This window comes from Halichoerus grypus, chromosome 15 (genome assembly GCF_964656455.1).
Source record: "Halichoerus grypus chromosome 15, mHalGry1.hap1.1, whole genome shotgun sequence".
Taxonomy (NCBI): Eukaryota; Metazoa; Chordata; class Mammalia; order Carnivora; family Phocidae; genus Halichoerus; species Halichoerus grypus.
The window spans coordinates 44,986,977-45,007,229 of record NC_135726.1 but is presented as its reverse complement, the minus strand read 5'-3'; the positions used below and the strand labels follow the sequence as shown (position 1 = coordinate 45,007,229).

The window sequence follows — 20,253 nt, the reverse complement described above, 5'->3', positions numbered from 1 at the left end:
TGGCTGCTGGACCCAGGTTGCCTGGGTTGAATCCCTAACTCTGGCCATTCCTAGGTGGTGACCAAGGGCATGTGATGTAACTTCTTTTTTTTTTTTTTTTAAGATTTTATTTATTTATTTGAGAGAGAGAGAATGAGAGCGAGAGAGCACATGAGAGGGGGGAGGGTCAGAGGGAGAAGCAGACTCCCTGCTGAGCAGGGAGCCCGATGCGGGACTCGATCCCGGGACTCCAGGATCATGACCTGAGCCGAAGGCAGTCACTTAACCAACTGAGCCACCCAGGCGCCCGTGATGTAACTTCTTATCTCCATTTCTTAACCTATAAACAGGAATAGTCATAGTACTTGCTTCAGGGGATAGAAGTAATTAAGTGTGTCACTCTGTAAAAAGCTCTGGGAGCAGAGCCTGGCATAGAGTGAGTGCTTTATGAGTATTTGCTGCCATACTGTTTTTGTTTGTTTGTTTTTAGATTTTATTTACTTGAGAGAGCACGAGAGAGAGCATGAGCGGGGGAGAGAGGTAGATGGAGAGGGAGAGGCAGACTACCCCGCTGAACAGGGAGCTCGATGCGGGGCTTGTTCCCAGGACCCCGGGATCAAGACTCGAGCCGAAGACAAATGCTTAACTGACTGAGCCACCCAGGTCCCCCTGCTGCCATACTGTTTTAAAATTTATTTAACAAATACTTGTGAAGTAACAGGTACAGTTCTAACATCTCCACAAATACTAACCCTTTTAATCTCCATAACAACCCTCTTGGGGCAGGGAACAGCATATGCAGAGGATTAACCCCAACGTCACAAGCCGGGGTGTATGAAGGTTTAAGTTCCAATAGGCATTTGCAGACATCACATTCCCCTCTCTGGGACACGTAACTGGAATTTCCATGCCTCAGGGGGGATTCCTATTGCCTCCCAAAGAAGGGATGAAAACTTGTGAATGGGAAGAGGGGTTCAAGATTCTCAGTCCCTCCTTGGGATCGCAGGTTGGGGGTGGATGCTGTGTGTGATTGAGTGTGAGGGTGAATAGAAGGCAGGAGAAACTGCCAGAACACAGCTTCCTCAGAGTCTGTCCTGGGATTCAGCAAACAGAGGTCTGGAAGTAACAAAGCGTTCAGCACCACGGAAAGCTCCTGAGTGGGCGGGGGAGCCTAGCCAGCCTTTGGGCCCCGCCCCCTGCACGCCAACCCCAGCCCTTCCTACAGGCTCCGCCCAGATCATACTGTTTGAAGAGGTGAAGGAAGCCTGGGCAGGGATCCACACCAGCGTCCAGAGCTGTGATTACACCCTGATTCCCCCACAGAGACGCAGGATGGCATGGTGGGGAAAAGGATTTTATTGGGTTGTTAGTGGAGAGCACATGGGAGGGTGACTTCTAGGGAACAACAGACACTGGGACCAAGCTAGTGGTCACCTTAAGGAACAATAAATTAACTTAACAAAATAAATTAAGGTGAGGAAGTCCCAAGCAGGGAGGTAGCTGGGAATACCTGGGGATTTCTTGGGAATGGAATTTGGAATTCGAAAGGGGAAATAAGAATTTCCAGCCCCCTCACAAAGAGTGTGAAATGAACATTTTTGAGACCCCTCCCCCGGGCCGGGAGTTGGGGTTCTGGGGCTCCAGGAAGAGGGAAGGTCTGGGCTCAGCCAAAGGAGGTGAAGGGGGCTGGTTCAGGGTCGTTCCTCCAGGAAGCGGTAGGTGGGGTTCTCATAGCCATGACGCTGCAGTTCCCGAAGCTGTTGCTCCTCCAGGGTCAGCATAGGGTCCACCTGCAGGAGGGCCGGGAGGAGCAGAGGGGCATAGGGACCTGACCGCAGATCTCAGAGTTCCTCTGCATCCAGGCTCTGGAATGCCTCCCCCATCCCATGTGTCTGTGTCTCTCACCTCCACCACTCCATGGCTGATAGCCCCATAGGGCTTCTTCCTGCGCAAGAGCAGCAGGGAGAGGACAATCAGGGAGCCCCCACCTGCTCCCATGATCAGCAGACCAGACACTGCCTCTCGGGACACACCTGTCCCTGCTGGTGCCTGCGTGGAGAGGACATGGGGCAGGGGCCATCTTTGAGGCTCACCAAGGCCCTGTGTGGCTTTGGGAGTCACAGCCTAGCCACTGACTTCTGACCTCTCCCCCTAGGTACCCAGAACAGTCCTCCTCTTACCAGCTCATCTCTCTGAATCTCCGAAGAGTGGAAAGGAAAACCCCTTGGAACAGACACATTCACCTGGGGAAGCAGCAGGTATAAGGGACTCAGGAGTCTGGGCCCCAAGAGGGCATCCCCCAGCCTTCTTCTTCCCTAGGACCCCAAAGTCCATGTCCTCAATCCCTTCTTCCCTCAGGCCAGGGAATCCAAACCCCTAACACCCTCCTCCTTCAGACCCTGGAGTCCAGGACCCCTCTCCCATCCACCCTCAGGCACCCACAGGTCTGACTTACCTTTCGCTCATACTGCTCCAGGGGGGACATCTTCTCTTTCCCAGAGGATGCAGCATCTTGTTCTGCAGACCCTAACCCCAAGTCCTATCTTATTCCTGAGAGTCGAGAATGGTGCTACCCCTGCCTGAGGAGGCGGTCAGAAGGCACACCGGACTCTACCCCAGCAGGTCTGGAGTTCCCAATGTATGGACCCTTTCCCATTCTGGGCTCAGGGACTAGCGGGATTTGGTGGCTGGGGTCTATTCTGGGAGATACTCACCTTTGGGAAGGGCCATGGGAGTGTCTGCTGGCAGCCAGAGGAGGCAAGACAGGCGGAACAGTGAAGAAAGGAGGGCATCATCGAGGAAAGGGTGGAGACACACCCTCCCAGGGGCCAAGGCAGGAGGATCAAGGATCCTACAGAGGCCTCCACAACCTTAGACATCCGTTCCTATCGTCTCCCACTCACTGTGGTGGCTCAGATACCCCCAGACTTTAGGGGATTAGAGTGGAGGTTGGGTACCTGTCCCCCCAAAGTCTGGGGTTATCTATATTGGGGATAACTCACCATCCTTGGAATCCAGAGGCTGCAGCCCACCCTTGTCCTCACTGCTGCCCCCTGGGGCGGGGGCTTCCAACTCATTGGGACCCAGGTGCTCAGACTGGAGGAGCTCCTCTGAGGGGAACATGCAGAAAGGGGGTCAAGATCATGAGCACAGGGATGCCTCAAAACAAAACTCGGGGAATAAACAGCACCCTAGCAATAGAGTGATTGGGCATAGCCACAGGTGTGATCTGGGAATGTGGGGAGCTAGATGGAGACACCCCTGGCAAGCAGAATGGAGGCTGAAGTCTCAAGAGAATGGCTTCTTTAAAGAGCAGGGTCAGGTAGGGGATATCCAGTAGGAAGTCACAGCAGATCTGGGGGCTGCGGTAGGTCACACTTTCTGGTGTTCGTTCTCTCGTGGGGGGTTCTTCCTTTGAATCTGGACTGGGTTTGTCACTTACTTTAACCAATAGAAGGTGGGCGCCTGCCTTAAGAAGCCCTAGAATGGGAACCAGGGGTCACAGGCACTCACGGATCTGGGGCCGCAGTTCCTGAGCCAGGCGGGGGTTCTGGTCAAGCAGCCCCAGGCTCTGATTCATCCTTTCTTCAATGACTTGAAGGTGGGTCTGCACCTGTGCGGGAGTGAGCATGAAGGATGAAAGGGGCAGTAGGGAGAGATGGGGAAACTGAGGCAGGGTGAAGCAGGAAGGTCAACAGGGTCCAAGGAAAAGTAACATATACTATGGACAGGAAGTAGGGTCCAAAGTCCAGGAATTGGGCCACAGGAGGAAGAAAACTGGAGGAGGAGAAGCAGAATAAAAAGAAAAGGAAAAGATGTACAGCAGACAGGAAGTGAGGGGCTTGGAAAAGGAAGTAAGGCAGAAGGGAAAGGAGTAGTCCACTAGGAAAAGTGCGCCAGAGACAATGTAAGTACAGGATACAAGGAATATGGCACAGAAGACAGGAAGTGGACGTGAGAGAGTAGGAGAAGCAGAAAGTAGGGTCTGAGGAATAGAAAGTGAAGTTTCAGGGGTTACACAGAAGGAAGTGGGATTAGAGGGTCCTATGGAAATGATGTGGTTCAAGGGCAAGTTTGGAGTTCAAAAGCATAGAATGGAGTGGTCAGGGACAGGAAGAGAACATCCAAGAAATAAGAATGGGGATGTGAGGGCACAGAACAAGGGCTGCACGGTAAACAAGTGGGGTGAGGGAGAAAGGAGAGTGGAAGGACAGGAACAGGGTGCAAGGCCCAGGAGTGGGATTCTGGGAAAGGACGTAGGAAACCAAGGGACAAGAAAGGGGTCAGAGGCACAGGGGTGGGGGTGAGGGGTGTGGGGGTGAGGGCAGCGTTCCAGGGTCAGGGAGTGGGGATCCAAGGGGCTGGAAAGGGTCCCAAGGCACGGGGGTGGGGGCTGCCAGGGACAGGAAGGGGGTCCAAGGGACAGGAAGAGTGTCTGAGGGATGGGGTCCCAGACACTGGGGTCGGAGGGAGGAGGGGGCCTGAGCACCTGGAAGCGCATCTGCTGGGCCTTCTCGGGGTCCACAGCAGCCACATGCTGGTAATGCCTCAGCGCGTGCCTTTGCTCCTTCTGCTCGGCGCGCAGGTAACGGCGCAGGGCCAGCAGGACGCGCTCGGCCTGTGCAAGGGACGAAGGCTGCCGGGCCTGCCCAGACCTCTGCACCCTTTGCCCTCTGCCCCCACAGCTCCCACACCTGAGGCGGGTCCCCCTGCAGTGCCGCCAGGAAACCTTCCAGGGCCGCCCGGCGCTGGTCGTTGATAAGGGCGATGACTCGGGTGGCGTGGGTCTCCACCAGGCGCTGTCGCTCACCAGACACCTGCTCCTCCAGGGTCTGCAGAATGGACTGGAAGTGCTGGTGAGGGAGGGGAGCACAGGGCCCGCAAAGGGGAAGATGGGTGAGAGTCCGCGCCAAAGGCGGTCTGGAAAGGCGGGGCTCTAGGGCCAGGTGGTGGAGGGGGTGCTGCCATGGGTCTAGGCATGGGTAGAATCCACCCTAGGGTGGGACTAGATCACAGGACACTGGACTGGAAGGGGTGGGGCTACAGGGCCAGGCAGAGTGCAGGCAGGACCAGGCCAACTGGGAGCTGATCTGAGGGGGGGGAACTGTACTGGGTGGGGCCAATCTAGGAACTGAGCTGGCTCGCGATCAGGGGAAATATCTTTCCAAGTATTATAGGCTAGGGAAGGCTCTAGGCCTGGGCGGGGCCAACTGGAGATGGTCGGTGCTGGAATCGGACGGAGAGGAGCTGAGTGAGGGTCAGGGAATGGGGCTAACCTGAGCGAGGCCTAGAGATGACTGGTGAGTCACGGGGCTGGCCCTACTGAGGAGGGACTGAGTAAAAGTGAGATTAGAGGGGTGGGACCAGACTCAGGGGACAGGGCCTGAGAGGCCCTGGCTGCACCTGCAGGGGCTCAGCTGGGGAGAGGACCACAGAGCCGGCCCTCAGAGGCAAGGATCAGGTTAAGACGAGGCAAAACATGGCCAGTCTGAGGAGGAGAGAAATGTCAGGTCAGACCTAGGCCTAGAGGGGTGGGGCCAAACGGAGGGGTGGGGCCAGGAGAGACCAAGATAACTAGGAAGGGGTAGAACTGAGCGAGGCCTGAACCAGGCTGAGACCAGGTGTGTTCCAGGTAGTGGATTCCATGAGTAAGACCCGCTGGAGGGTGTCCTACCTCGTTCAGGGCCTGTCTGTCGGCCTTCGGCAGGTTCTTGGACTGGTTGTCTGCCATGGCCCATTCACGCATCACCTAGGGTCAAGGGGAGCTTCAGGATCATGGAATCTACCCTGCTCTACCCAGTGAGTCCCCCAAACCCTCTTCAAGACTTTGGAGGCTCCAGATCCCTTAGGTCCCACTGGCTCTTGGGTTCATGAGAGGTTAAGGCTCCGAAGGAATTTAAAGTAGAAGAATACAGTGTACCAGAGTTTCCATAGAATCTTGGTGGCATCTCAGTGGGATTCTAGGTGGGTCAAGGATCCCTGATCATCTTAGAGGTGGTGTTGAGGGCTAGGGGTTGTTGGGGGCTTGGGGAGTCTTTGGAGGCAGCCTCAATGTGCGCCTGAGGAAATTCTGTGTTGATTTAGGGAGTTCTGTGTTGTGGGAAATCCTGGGGCTCCCAGGATCATCACCTCATTAATCTGGCGCATCCTACGTTCCTCCAGGTCCATCTTGGCCCGCAGGAACCCCTCATGCTCACTGATTTCTCCAGGCATGCCGAAGTACACATCCACACCATCTGTGGGCCTTGGGGTGGTGGTTACTGCAACAAGGCCAGGAATCAGGGAATCAGCGTGAAGCCCATCTCCAGGTCACCTTCCCTTCCTGGAGAACTACATCTCCTAGAGCACACTGGAGGCCACGATGTGTCCACATAACCATAGCTGCTGTGGGGCATCATGAGAGATCTAGCTCTGAGCCGGGCCTGTTCTTGCAAAGCTTAGGAATCCATTATACCATCCTTCAGGCTTTCCCCAAATAACCATTAGGAACAACCAGAGGGCTCCTCCACCTCCAGGTACCCCCAAAACACCCTCACCCTTTGCATTCTTCACAGGACAGCCCTTCCACCTCTTCTTTATCCCAAGTTACTCCCATGCCTTCCATTCCCCCCAGCTGGGTCTCTCCCCAACACGTCCCTCCTAAAGATGCCTCTACACCAAGGCTCCCTCAAATCATCCTCCCTCCAGGGTAGAGGGAATTAAGGGTCCAGAGACCGTCTCACCTTTGCTGACCCCTGCAGGGCTATGGGAGCTTGATGGTAGAATTCTTTCCTCCTCTTCTTCCTCTTCAGCCCGTGGGGGCTCCACGAAGTAATCGTCTACTGGCTGTAGGAAGGATTCCTCTTCTTCCTCATCCTCATGCCCCTCTACTCTGCCCCCTAGGGGCCAGGACCGGGTGGAGGGGTCACTGAGGGAACAGAAGACTCAAGGCAATGAGAATCTAACCCGTGCCCCCAGGCTTCCCACTTCCTGCCTCAGGAGACTTGGGATGGGCATGGAGGGTTCCCTCCCACTCACCCAACTGCTGTCCCAGATGGATCGGGGGTCACTGGAGGGGGGCAGCACACATACTCCACACCTCGGAACCGATCTGTGCCACAGGGCAAAAGCATGCCCGAGCCATGCAGGATGAGGCCCTGGGAGCTGCAGGCCTGTGGAAAGAGTAGGCCCAGGTGCCAGGATTGTGAGTTAGGAGAGGGTAGAGGGGAGCCTGGATGCCTAGGTCTTGGGGGTTGATGAGGCTGGAGCCTGGATTCCTGATTCTGTCCCAGTGGGAAAAGGGGGCTGAGGCCCAGACTCAGGTTCTGGAGGGGACGGGGTGTTAGGGGACTGGACTCCTGGGTTCTGGGGGGTGAGGATGGATGGGCCAGGGTTCTGACCTCCTGTGCCTCCTGATGCCTCCGGGTTGAACTCTCGCACTGGTCCATGTGCTCCTGATGCAAGAACCGGCAGCCTTCAGGCACCAGCAGGGCCTCGCTCACGAATTCACCTGCTGAGGAATGGTGGCACCAGAGTGAGACCTTCCCCCAGACACTAGCTCCGCCCTCCTCAGAATCCAGGCATTTTATCCTCAGAGGTTTCTCTGCCCCACTCTGGCACCAGACATCCAGATCCCTAATGTGAACCTGAGCCCAGGGCCCAGAATCTCACCCCTGGGAGACCCCCCACTTCTAACCCCTCCCCCCCAGCCTGTGACTCACGCAGGCAGCGGAAAGGCACAACCTGGTGGTGGGGGTGGGCACAGCGGCCACTCCGGGCACCCCCGCACCAGCGCTCCATGGGGATGGCCTGTGTCGCCTGTTCCACACGCGCAATCTGCAGCTCCGGGTACATCTGGGGGCACCGGGTAGGGGCGATCAACTCACAGCCTCGCCCCTGCCAGCCGTGCTTCTCCACCGGCCATGTCCCTTTTCAAAGCTCTAATGATCTCCCTAGGCTCTCCTCCGTAGAATCGGTCTTACATATCTAAGCCAGCAGGCCCCCTGGCCACGACCCCAGTAGCTCTCCCTCAGAAGCCCCGCCAACCACCCAGAAACTTAATCCCGTAAACCCGCCTCTCTCCGGGTCACCTCTGTCCCCTTCCCCAATAGGTCTGGCCCTCCTTTAAGCCTCACCTCTTCCTCGGTTTGGCTTCTCAGGAAGCATCCCTTCTTTTTGTATTAGAACTGCCTGTTCGTAGCCATGCCGCCTAGCTTTCTACTCTCATTGGGCTCCAGCCCTTTTCCTATCTTGCAGGTCCAAAAGATCTTTTTTCTTAGCCCCGCCTCTCCCCTGGCCACGCCCACGATACCCTACTCTTTAAGGAGCCCACCACAGATTGCTAAACTCTGTCTCCTCACCGGCTACCGTCCTTAGCTGGCCCTCTTTGCACAGTTCTCTTTTCCTGACCTAGTTTCTCAAAAACAGGTCCTGCCCTATCCTAAATTCTCCCCTTTCTTGGCCACGCCCCCTAGCTTCCCCCGCCTACTTAGATCCCTCATTCTCCCTGGACCATGCCTTTTGTACCACCAGCTTCTTTTGGGCGACGCGGCCCAGTCTCGTAACGACTTTCCCGCTGACCACGCCCCTCCCAGTAGGTCCCGCCCACCTGTCTGCAGTATTCCAGCACGCGTTGCGGGTCCCGGAGACAGCGTCGCGAGCGCTGCGGGTCTGGTTCCCAGCGGCCGGTGCGCAGGTCCCGGTGAAGGGTTAGGTGCCCGCATAGTCCAGCAACCTGGGCCGACCCCGGGGCCTGAGGGTCGGGTCGGAGGGGTCAGCGAGGGCCCCGGGACGCTGGCACGTGGGTCCCCCGGACCTTTGCTCCTTAGGACCCAGAGGTTCAGACCCCCAGCACCAGCCCCCTCCACAAAGCATCGCGCACCCGCCTCGTAAGAGGTTCTGTTCCCCGGGAAACAGCTCCCACAGGGCGGGGGCGCCCCAGCTCTCCCGTTGCTATGGCGACCCGGGTCCCCCGGGAGTCTCGCTGCCTTGTTGCCGCGGAGACAGGCTCCGCCCCCACCCCGGCGCAGCCGCACTGGAGCCCGAAGGGGTTAAAACTGAATCGCGGGGGAGGAGGCCAGAACCCAGGCGTTCTGGCCCCTCCTCCCTCATCCCTAGCTCAGGGTCCCATTCTCCAGTGCAAAGACGACAAGGCCTGGCTTCAGGGCCCTGCAGGCCTGGACATCAATCCTTTGAGGGCTGGAGAGCTGCATCCTGGGTCGGGGGTCGGTGACTGAAGACCTAGACTCCTGGGTTCTGGGAGGCTGCGGGGGCCCTCAAATGGGTCCAGAGGATGCAAGGGGCCAACATTCTTGGATTCAGGTGTCTTACTGTCTGGTGGGTCCCATGTTCAGGTGGGAAGGGGTTGGGGCTGAGTCACCTAGGTCAAGAGGGTCTGAGGGGGCTAGACTTTTGGGACCAGGGGCTCTGGAACAGTCAGTTCCTAAGCTAGGGGCGGGAGGCGGCTGGGAGGACAGAAGATGGGGGAGCTGGGACCAGAACTCCTGGGTTCATGAATGCCTAGTGCCGTTAGGGGCGTATGGGGGCCGGCCACTTAGCTGGAAAGACTGCGCTTTCTGCCCTGGACGTGTCCGCATCCCGATCCAAGGCCCGGTCCCGCCCCTTCCCGCATCCCCCAGGACCCGGCCGGGCCTCACCTCGGCCGCGCCGGGGCTCCCACCGGCCAGGCTCCCGACGGCGAGCTGCGCGCGCAGAAGGAGCAGCAACAGCGGCAGCAACAGCGGCAGCGGCGGCGGGCCCCGGTGGCGGCCCAGACCGCGAGCGGCGGGGCTGGTGGGCCCCATGTCCCGGCCCTCGCTCCCTCACGTCCCCTGCACTCCCGCCCGGCCCGGCCCCAGCGGTGACAGGAGCTCCCAGCGCCAAGGCCGCCGCCGCCTCCTCCTCCCACCGCCCCCGGGCTGCGCCGGCGCCGCCAGCCCCGCCCCACGCCGGCCCCGCCTTCCTAGCCAGGACAATAGCGTGGCAGCTCTGCGCAGACTGGAGCAGCTCGGGAACCCCCGGGTGGGAGCGAGCGCCAGGCCCCCGCCTCCTAGAAGTTCCGGGAGTCCCACCCCGTGCGAGGGCCTAGCCAGCAGTCTGGGTCATAGGCTCCGCCGTTTTGAGCCCTTCCTCAGGACCCTCACCCCCAGCTTTCTCTTCCCTCCCACCCATACACTCACAAATCAGCCTTCTCTTCCAGGCATGCCGGCATTGGAGACCTCTCCCCTCAGCAAATTCCTCTCTTGAGGTCCCAGGAATACAGGCCCCCGAAATTTCCCTAATCAAGGACACAGCTGCTGAGACCCAGTCCCCTTCTCCCTCAGATTCAGGAGTCCGGGCTGCAGGCACCTTCATTTTCAGGACGAGAGACCAAGCCCCTGCCCTTTCTCCCTAAGACTCAGGAGTCTTGGCCTTCCGCTCTGCTTTCCAAGGATCCCAGGTGTCTGGACCTTTAATTCCTATCTCAAGGATTCATAAACCAAAGCCTCCAGGCCCTTTCTTTAAGGATGACCTGAGTCAGGTGCCCAGCACCACAGGACTCAAACCATCCTCGCTTTAAGGACCACAGCACTTCTATTCTCTCTAGCCCCCCTAGCTTCTCCCTCCCCTCCTCTTCAGGGCTCACTGCTTTGTCTCCTCAAAAAACCAGAATTCTGTCTTCCCCAAGCCAACTGGAGCAGCCCTGTCATGTATGTGCATCTGTGCATGCATGTTTGCGTAGATGTATATCAAAAGAGCCCGGAGTGCTAAATGGGTAGCAAAGGGCTGGGAGGTGGCTCATGGTTTTGTTCCAGAGCCACTTCATTGCCTAGGGTAGAGGAAGGACCTTGGGGCAGATTTAATGGACCCCTTCCTTGTGGAGGGTGATAATGCTAGGAGAATGCCCAAGACACATTCACTTCTCAACTTTTTTTTTTATTATTAAACATAAATAGTCTCATCTCCAGATCCCCACCCCCACCCTCCCCACTCTACTCCCCTCTCCTCATGACATTTCTCACCCTATCCTCACTCCTTGGATTCAATTCTTCCAGGGCCTTGAAGGAAGTTGGAAGGAATCAGGATAGTGGCCATCTTGGGTTCCCAGAGAGTGAACAGCCATCTGGCTGTACTTCCATTGGCCAAGAAGAGTGCCCCTCAGGGAGAACCAGGACAGGACCTGGTCTGGCTTCCCTATAAATCTGTCCTATGTTGCCTGTCTTCTTAGTACAGGTGATCATTTTGAAATCTCTTCTTTCAATGTCTGGAAATAACTTCCATCCCTGCCCTAACTCCTATCACCCCCTGTCCCCATCCCTCAACAAAGAGCCCATCTGCCATCTTGAATCCCTTTTACACAGGGGAATAATTGGTCAAATGGCCATCTTGCTCCCACTTGGGGCAACCCCTTTGGCTGACCTCACTGTACACCAGTGATCCAGATAACTGTAATGATCTTTCTCTCCCATCAATGTTCAGTTTTGGAGGAGGAAGGTCACCAACTTGTTCTGATTCCTCAGAAATCAGCACAATCCATTATGGCAAGTCGAAGATTCTAGGACTCTTCATTTGGAGAGGTGTCATACATGAGTCTGGAGACGCGGGTGGCTGGGTATGGGGAAGGCAGCATATGGGAAGGGTGGAGTCCTTGGGGCCAGATCTGGGGGTCCAGTGGATGTAGGTTTGCTGTAGCTGGTAAAAGCTCGAGGGTGGGGTGTGGTGAGATAACCTGCCCGAGCTCTATACAGTCTGCAGGGGGGGACCATGCCTAGGTGTGGGTTGAAGTCATAGAAGGTAGGGGTCCCTGGAGGTCCAAGGGGGGAGGGGGGCGGCAGGAAGAGGCCTCCTCCAGGGCCTTCACCAAGGCTCAGGCTCACACTGACTCCTCGGACCTTGTAGTAACCATTGGTTGGATCCTGAGGGGACAAATGGGATTTGTTAAGTTATATGAGGATATAAGCGGGGGGGGTGGGGTGGAGGTGAGGATCCCTAATGGAGAGACACACTTAAAGCATGACCTAGAGAGAGACTAAAAGACTTAGAAATAGGAGCAAGCTGAGACCCAGAGACAGAGATAGACATATAGACTGATAGGAAGACAAAGTGGGACAGAAAAACAGTGACAAGAGACAAAGAGACAGAAGGAGATGGGCAGAGAAAGGCAGCAACAGAAGGATATAGGCCTGCTAAGGCCTGGTCGTGTGGAAGGAGATGCAGCGGGGAACAGAGACATTGAGACCAAGACATTCATTCATCTGCCCACCAGCCCCAAGGCTTTGATTCTGTGTCATGCTTTATGCTGTTGCTGGAGGTGACTATCATGGGGAGAGACTGGGGTCCCCTGCCTTCATGGAGATCCCAGGCCAAAGAGGACATGGCAAATCCCCAGAGTCCAGAGGGGTCAGCATAGTGATGGGGAAAGGACAGGCAGAGTGATAAGGCTCGATGGGGAAGCAGAAGCAGGGTTTCAGGACAGGAAGCCAGGACAGAGTGGTCCCAGTTGTGACAGGCAGAACATAGTATGACCCCAGGGCTGTGAGGAGGGAAGCATGGGCTTTCTAGAACAAGAAATGTTTGAGCCGAGACCAGAGGAATGAAGGACAGAATTAGGTAGGTATGGGAAGGAAAGCGGTGTTTTAGGCCAATAGAGTGGCATGTGCTACATACAGAGGAGACACAGAAGGGCTCTGGATTGGGGACTGAGATCAGTGGAGCTCAAAAGAGGGGACTCCAAAGGAGGGGCAGGTTTGGGGAAATGTGAGGCCAGTGTGGGACCTGGTAGGTGGAAGGGCCCTGGCAGAGGCATCCAGGAGGCCTGAGCTGGGACCGTGATGGGAAAGCTCAAGGGGGAAGCCAAGGCTGGACAGATTTGTGGGCATAATCAGCGGTGAGTGAAGTGGCCAGGAGGCAGGAAGAAAGGGTGAAGGGGGCCAAGTCCCAGGTCTGGGGTCAACAGAGTGAAAAAGGAGGGGACCAAGCAGGGAGAGAGCTGGAGACTCAGTGAAGGGAACCCCTCCCTTCCCAACACTCACCTTGGTCTCCAGAGCCCCCTCCTCATCCAGAACCAGGTCACTGTGGTCCGTGTGCACAATGGGGCCCTGGGGTAGGGTGCTTAGTGAGAGGGAGTGCTCAGAGGATCCTCCTGGCCCAGTGCCAGACCTTGACAACCCTCAGTTGGACAGTGGAGGCGGGGCAGGAGGGACCAAGAGCACCTGGAGCTGGGGTCTGGACTCAAGACAAAGGGCCCTGGGGACATATCTGGTCTAGGGAATAACTGGGTCAGGGGCATATTTGGACTTGGGGGACCTTTGAGCCTGGGGTCATTTGTTGGGACTCAGACCCTCTTTGAGTTGGGGGGCCCAGCTGGGACTGGGAGAACATTTGGGACTGGGTTACTAATTGTTCTAGAGGTAGAGTTGGGTCTGGGCACCCTGGCATCCTACCCGGTCCTCGCCGCTGCCTGTCTCCTCCTCGGGGCCCCGAGAACTGGAGCCATCTCTGCTGCCTGGGATTCGCACCAGGTTCTTTTGCTTGGAGAAAGAGGCTGAGGCCAGGGACAGTGGGGCAGCAGAGATAAGGGATGGGGCAGGGTCACAGTTTGTGGAGACCAACGACAGGAAGAAGGAGGACTGGGTTGGGTCAGGAGGCTGGGAAACGAGAACCTGGGCGGGTAAGGAGCGGGACCCTGAGAAGATGGACATAGGACTTGAGGGAGGAATCAGGGCCCGAAGGTGAGCCAAGACCAGAGAGGTGGGACTGGGGCCAGGTCAAGGCCAGGTCAGCCGGTGGGGAGGGGAGGGTTGGGGGAAGGTACTGAGGTGGGGCTCAGTCACTGACCCTTGCCATGGCGCCAGCAGCAGAGGGTCACCCCAATGATGACCATAAGAAGAGTCATGGCTGCAGCAGCCACTCCAGCCGCAATCCGCACAGTGGGCAGCAAGTCTGTGGGGAGGAGAGGGGGTGTTCTGAGGAGGCTAAGTGTGAGGCCCAGGAGGAACTGGGGAACAGGGACTCAGGGCTTGCTTGGGGTGGAGTCTCTGGGTTCAAAAGGTCACCAAGTTTGGGGATACCCAAGTTTGTAGTCCCTAGCTCGGGGTCCTTCAGGTTTAAGGGCTCTTGAATTTGGGGTTCCACAAATTTAAACTCTCTGGCTTTAGGGAGTCCTAGATTTAGAGCATGTTTTAACTTTGCAATTCCCCATATTTGGAGCTTCCCTTCTTTGAGGTACCTAAGTGTGAGGGGTCTCTCAGTTTAGAATTCCATATTTAAAGGAATTTAATTTGGGGGTGTCAGGATTCAAAGGACTTGTAGTTTTGAGGCTTTCAAGGTTCGAGGCTGTCTGCACTTGGAGGTCCTTGGTTTAGAGATTGTGGCGTTTTGGGGGTTTGGGATCCTCAGATTTGGAGTCTTTAGGCCCAGGATCTCACCTCTACGGCCCAGGCTGACCTGGGTGCCTCCCTCACCCAACCGGTTCCTGGCACTGCAGTTGAAACCCCGGCTAAAGTCGGATTCCTGGGTCCCCGAGATGTGTAGCACAGAGATCAGGGCTGGGCCCTGTTCCTGGCGGCCCTCTGGGGCTGGGAACGTCTCCACCAAGAACCGACCCTGGGACCCCGCTGCGAGAAAGCCCCCATCCCAAGACCAGACCTGGGGGCACAAAAAAAGGGAAGTCATTAAGGACATTGGAAGAGGAGGGAAGGGCGGGCAGGGTGTCGGTCATAGCAGTTTTGGAGGTCCGGCTGGGAGGTCGGGGATCACGGCTGGGCCGGTCATGACAGCGGGGACATTTCCTTACCACGGCATCTGGGGCTGGGGATGCGAAGACTAGACATTGGAGGCGGGCGGGGCCCCTCAAGAAGGCGGGCGCAGAATGCAGGGCGGTCACAATTGGGGGAGCTGGTTTGGAGATTGTGGACCAGTCAGATAGAGGCCCTGCCCTCGGAAACTCCAATTCTCAATAAGCCGGGGCCGGGTCTCGCGGTCTACCAAGCTCGCCTTTTCAAGGCCACGCCCACTCCCGTTTAGAGTTCGCCCGCTCTGCCCGCTCCCCATCCCAGGCTCTGCCCGGTCTTCTAGGAAGCGCCACTTTCTCACCGTTCACAGTCAACCTAGCCTCCGCAGCGCCGCCCCCCAGGCCTGAGAGCCCCGGCTCAGCTCTGCACACGTAGTCGCCTGCATCCTCGGGCCCCACCGACGGAAGACGCAGCGTGGGCCCGGAGCTCAGCACCTGGGATGGGGTAGGGGCGTCAGGGGCAGGACCTTGAGGGGAAGCCCCGTCCACCGCCAGCCGCGGCCACAGGCCCCAGATCGTGTCTCACCTGCGCGTCCCCGCTGCGGGTCCAAGTTACCCGTGGGAGCGGGTTCCCGCGCCAGGCACAGCTGAAGGAAGCGTCTTCCCCTACGTCTACTGACATGGGCTCTGGCCTTGCCTGCAGAATTGGCCCGACTGGAGGGGAGAGAGGAGGCGTCGCATGGCCGGGGAGGGATGCAACTTCTGACCCGGGATCAGCCACTCAGAAACGACAGCCCCAAGGGCCCGAGTATAGGCGGCCAGTCCACAGCCACTCGGCTCACGCTCCCGACTCACACTCCCGGGCCGCGCCCGCGCCCCGCCCGCGCCCCGCCCCTGCTCCTCCTTGGCACTGACGCAGCACAGCCAATCCCCGCCTACATCCTATTCCGGCTCCACCTCCTCCCGAGGCCCGTCGCAGCCACGCCCCACTCTAGCCCCTGGCCCTTTACCGTAGGCCCCACTTTGGCCCCACCCCGGCTCACACTGCACGTCCAGCGCGGTGCTGCGGTTGGCGCTACCCACAGCGTTGCTGACCTCGCAGGACACCGGCTCAGTCAGGAATGAGGAGTCCGCCACGACCTCCAACATTGGCCCGCGGGCCCCGAGCACCGGGGAGCCTCCCTTTGCCCACCTGCGGAGGGAGTGGGGCTGTTCGTGTTGTCCCTGCTCCCCAGGCACACCCACTCATGTCCCAATCGCAGTCCTCCCCAAACCCGTGCTCTGGGCTGAGGAGAGGCGACCTTCGTCCTCACCTATAGCCAGTGACAGGAGGTTGGGCTGTGGCCTGGCACAGAAAAGTGACCTTCTCTCCCTCCAGCGCAGTCTGTGGTTCTGCAGACAGAGTCACCACAGGGGGGTCTGTGGACGTGGGTCATGGTCAGCGGTGGGCAAGGACTTGGAACACCTCCACGGAGCACCTGAGTCCAATGCCCAGCCTCTCACGGGCTGGGTCCCCAGTCTCCTGGTCCTTTTGAGCTAGGAGCCCAGGACTCCAGTTCCCAGTTCCCCCAGGGCCCGAGGTCCACAACCTCCTCCTTCCTCATACCCTGGAGTCTAGCCCCAGGTCCCACTTTTCCCCAGGGCAGCTGGCTTAAGGGCCACTAACTGCACTCACACTGCAAGCTCAGTGTGATAGCTGTATCCTTCCCCGACGGCAGGGCCTGGCTCCGGGCCCGACAGACCAAGGTGGCTCCATCATCATGACTGGAGGGAGTCAAGGATAAGATGCTCTCCACTGATCCAGTGGTTCCTTCCTTCAGCAGGGTCTGGAGGTTATGAATAATAATACTGATTTCATCTCCCCCTTATATAGTGTTTACTAAGTGTCACTTCTAAGCACTTTATTTAATCTTCACAATTACCCTACGAAGTGACTATAATTGTCCCTATTGTACAGATAAGGAAACTGAGGGACAGAGGGGTTAAACTACTTGAACTTAAGACCAATCAACTAGCAAGTGGCTGAGCCAGGATTTGAACCTAGGTAGTCTGGCTCTGGAGTTCTTACCCTTAATCACATACCAAGGTTCCCAATACTTGAACCTCTTCCCTCCCATGCCCCTCTCTCTGGATAAGCCTATGATCTGAGTGGGCCCCAAATTTCCCTGAATGGGCAAGGGCTGCAGAGGGATTTGGACCTGACCTGGTGGAAGGTGGTCCCATCCAGCCGGATCCCATCTCGGAACCACAGCAGCTCAGGGGTGGGGCGGGCATCCCCACGGCTCCGACAGGTCAGATTCGCAGGAACACCAGCCACCAGAGACACAAAGGGGCCACCCAGCACCTGGGGGGCTTCTGGGGGCACTGTGTGGTGGATTGGGGGTCAGAGCTGGATCCTGGGCCCCAAAACCCCAATCTTTTTTTTTTTAATGTTTTATTTATTTATTCATGAGAGTCAGAGAGACAGAGAGGCAGAGGCAGAGGGAGAAGCAGGCTCCGCGCCTAGCAGGGAGCCTGATGCAGGACTCGATCCCAGGACCCTGGGATCATGACCTGAGCCAAAGGCAGACGCTAACCATCTGAGCCACCCAGGCGCCCTCAAAACCCCAATCTTCCCAACCCTAACTGACCACCCCTCTGGGCTCCCTGGACTCTGATACTCAGCTAGCACTGGCTGTCCCCTGGGCTTCCCAGGGACAAGTGAGCTGGGTCCTCACCCAACACAAGCAGTTGGGCTGGTCGAGAGCGGAGGCCTGCTTGTGTAGCCTGACATTCATATGAAGCTTGATCCTCTAGCTCCACGGGCCTAATGTAAAGATCGTGCTGGCCACTGGCTGCATTCCCTGATATCCAGTACCGGGACCACCCTGCAGTTAAGGAAGAGGCGGTCACACCATGGTTCTGAGTTCCTGGCCCCAGCCTCCCTCCCCAGACATCCCACACCAGAAAGACACACAAAAGTGGGTGCTGGGCCAGAGAGACTCTAACCCCCTCCCAATCCAGAGTCATGGCAAACTGGGGGTGGGTGAAAAAGTCAGAAAAAAGCAAGAGAACAATTGCCATAGAAGTCAGATTAGATACTACCTCTGGGGTGAGCAGAGGGCTATGATAGGAGAATGGAGTAGGAAAGGCTTCTGGGGAGCTGACAATGGACGTGAGTAGTAGTTACATGAGTGTCTACTTTAGAACTATTTGGCAAATCTTCCCTTTATGTTTTAGGTGCGTTTCTGCATTTATGTAATATTTTATAATGCAAATAAAAATCCCCTACTCCCCAAAGAAGAAGCTAAGACTTTAGTTCTCCCAGATGTTCATCTGAGCCCAACAATTTCCCAAATTTGAAAACATCAAAATAGAAACTTCAGATGACAGACCAAGCCCAGCACCCCCACCTGGAGCCAACCCCTCCTGAGTAGAGAGAACAGTCTCACCTGGCAGGTCCCTTTCACCCCCTAGAGCCAGTCCATCCTTAGTCCACTGAACCAGCCCCCAGTATTCACCCAGGGCACAGGGCAGCCGGGCCTCATCCCCCAGCAGTGCCACAAGGTCATCTGGTTGTTGCAGGAAATGGGGCGATAGACCTAGGAGGATCGGGGGAGGGGAGCAGGGTTGAGTTTAGCAATGAGCTTAGCTCCTTCATTCAGGACCCAGGAGTCCAGCCTCCCAGAGTTCTCCCCCTGCAGACTTAGGAGTCTGAGCACACACCCCACCCCCACCCCCGTTCCATCTACCCCAATAAAGAGGCAGCCGGCAAACAATCCTCCCCCCAATTTCCCCACCCCTCGAGGTACCTGCATGCCCTCGGAGGCAGAAGAGGAGGACGAGGAGGGTGGGAACCAGCATTCTGAATGTGTGTCCCCCAAGATCCCGTAGACTTGCTGTTGCACTGGCTTCCTTGCTAAGCCCGTCCTCAACGGCACACCTCTCACCACCCTGGTCAGGGCTCCTTTCGCGCCCGGGTCTTCGCCCCAGGCTAGGAGCCACCCCGTTTCTGGCCTGGAGTTCCCCAAGTCTGCTCAGCCGCAGGCTCCAACACTCAGAAACACAAGCGGTTTCCGCGCCCTCGGTCTCTGAGAGACCGGGGAGGGCCTGATCCCACTCGCCCCGCCCCCTGGGAGACCCGCCCCTTCCCATTGAGTAACTCCCGCGGCCGAGACGTGGATGAATGGGGGCACCGCAGGGCGGGGTTTCTCGCGGGCGGGCGCCCCAGCCAAGTTGGGGTCTGGGAGCCGGAACACCTGGGTCGAAGGAGGGCGAACCGGCTGGGTTGGACACCTGCACCCTGCCAGGCTTGTTGGGGGCATGGCGGGGGAGAGAGTGGAAGAAACTTGCTCAGCCTGGGTCCTGGAGGGAACTCGCCGAGTGGAAACTGAGCTATAAATGGCAGCCCCTGGGGCTTCGCTAGTTTCCGCGGCTTGGAGAGGCGGGGCCCAGGGCTCCCCTGGGCCTGCGGGTCAGGAAGAGGACACCGGGGTGCCTGGGGGCAACTGGGACCCCTGAGAAGAGGAGGGGATTCAGTTCTTCTCGCCTCAAAACCCCAGCTCAAAATATCCCTCTGCCTGCCTTGTGACCGCTGCAAACCATAGCACGTCCAAGGATCCAGGAATCCAGGCCCCAGCCCCTCCTTTCCCGAGACCCCGCAGTCCAGGCTCAGCCCCTCATCGCACGCGACTGTGGTTGCCGGGCGACGGCTGGGAGGCGGCGGTGCCCGAGCTGGGCCAGGCCGGGAGGCTGGGAACCGCGCAGCTTGTCCTGACGGCTGCATGCCGCCCAGCTGGGGCGTTCCCACGCTGCAGGCGGGCCCGTGCGCTGCGCAGCTGGCGGGGCAGGTGGGCGGGACCCTGAGCCCACCGAGTGGGGCCTGGGGGCCTGGGACTCGCGGTCTGACATTCCTGAGCCTGCAGGGACTGGGGGCCCACACTCAGGTTCTCTGTTGTTCCTGAGCTCAGATTCTTGCGTCTCCAAATGGCAGAGGCTTGGACTCCGGATTCTGAGACCGGGTATTCAGACCTCAGCTGACTGAGAAGCTAATGGCCTCAACTCCGAGTTTCTGGGGGAGTTGGGGACTCAACTAGGTCCCCTGCCTGCAGCATGGTGCAGTTGGGAGAGGATGAAAGGGGGTCAGAAAATCTGGTTTTAAGTCTTAAGAGTCAGTGGATTAACCACCAATCTCTCCCACCCCCACACAGGCCCAGGAGGATTTGTAAATCACAGACAGTGAACATCTGCCCTAAGTCCTGTGTGTGGTAGGGGGAAGGGTTGGAGGCCTGAACTCCTGGGTCCTTGGGGAGAAGCAGCGGCAGGCCTGGACTCCTGAGTCTGAGAGCGGTGGGTCCTCGGGACCCAGACTTCTAGGTCTGGGGGCCTGAGCCGGCTTCTGTTTGGGGAATCCAGCGCCTGGATTTTGACAGAGGATGAGCTTGGAGCCAGGACTCCTGAGTCTTGGGGAGGAAGTCAGCTAGTAAGGCTGTTTTTCCAGACACCTGACTTTGCTTCCCCTTCCTGGCTCTCTTGGGCCGCAGGCATGGAAAAATGGAGAGTGGGAGGTCCCAGGAGCATCCAGAGAAGGAAAACAGCCAAGGTGG

At 57.7% G+C, this 20,253-nt stretch overlaps 2 protein-coding genes across 9 annotated transcripts; both read right to left on the bottom strand.

Moving 5' to 3' along the window:
* Nucleotides 1-1,317: 1,317 nt before the first annotated feature.
* APLP1 (amyloid beta precursor like protein 1) lies at nt 1,318-9,811 on the bottom strand. 5 transcript variants are annotated; one of them, XM_078063665.1, is made up of 17 exons: nt 9,615-9,811; nt 8,567-8,710; nt 7,680-7,812; nt 7,359-7,468; nt 6,997-7,130; nt 6,702-6,886; nt 6,109-6,239; nt 5,654-5,728; nt 4,674-4,832; nt 4,469-4,597; nt 3,493-3,592; nt 2,982-3,089; nt 2,694-2,720; nt 2,435-2,505; nt 2,160-2,222; nt 1,885-2,028; nt 1,318-1,769 (listed from the first exon to the last, which is right to left on the bottom strand). In XM_078063665.1, exons 1-17 carry the CDS (start codon nt 9,759-9,761, stop codon nt 1,671-1,673), a joined length of 1,959 nt encoding a protein of 652 aa, XP_077919791.1. In that variant the 5' UTR covers nt 9,762-9,811; the 3' UTR covers nt 1,318-1,670. The 5 variants fall into 5 exon arrangements, with proteins under 5 accessions (XP_077919791.1, XP_035923855.1, XP_035923856.1 ...); XM_036067962.2 differs by having other exon boundaries at nt 7,359-7,471; nt 9,615-9,810; XM_036067963.2 differs by having other exon boundaries at nt 2,694-2,717; nt 7,359-7,471; nt 9,615-9,809.
* Nucleotides 9,812-10,932: 1,121 nt separating this feature from the next.
* Nucleotides 10,933-18,853, bottom strand: KIRREL2 (kirre like nephrin family adhesion molecule 2). 4 transcript variants are annotated; one of them, XM_036067955.2, is made up of 16 exons: nt 18,460-18,853; nt 18,100-18,249; nt 17,386-17,535; nt 16,872-17,032; nt 16,344-16,494; nt 15,982-16,087; nt 15,712-15,860; nt 15,255-15,382; nt 15,031-15,163; nt 14,732-14,832; nt 14,364-14,583; nt 13,774-13,878; nt 13,380-13,480; nt 12,969-13,034; nt 11,814-11,852; nt 10,933-11,544 (listed from the first exon to the last, which is right to left on the bottom strand). In XM_036067955.2, the coding sequence occupies exons 1-16, from the start codon at nt 18,800-18,802 to the stop codon at nt 11,473-11,475; spliced, it is 2,175 nt and encodes a 724-aa protein (XP_035923848.2). In that variant the 5' UTR covers nt 18,803-18,853; the 3' UTR covers nt 10,933-11,472. The 4 variants fall into 4 exon arrangements, with proteins under 4 accessions (XP_035923848.2, XP_035923845.2, XP_077918624.1 ...); XM_036067952.2 differs by having other exon boundaries at nt 10,933-11,852; XM_078062499.1 differs by lacking the exons at nt 10,933-11,544; nt 13,380-13,480 and having other exon boundaries at nt 11,717-11,852.
* Nucleotides 18,854-20,253: the final 1,400 nt, after the last annotated feature.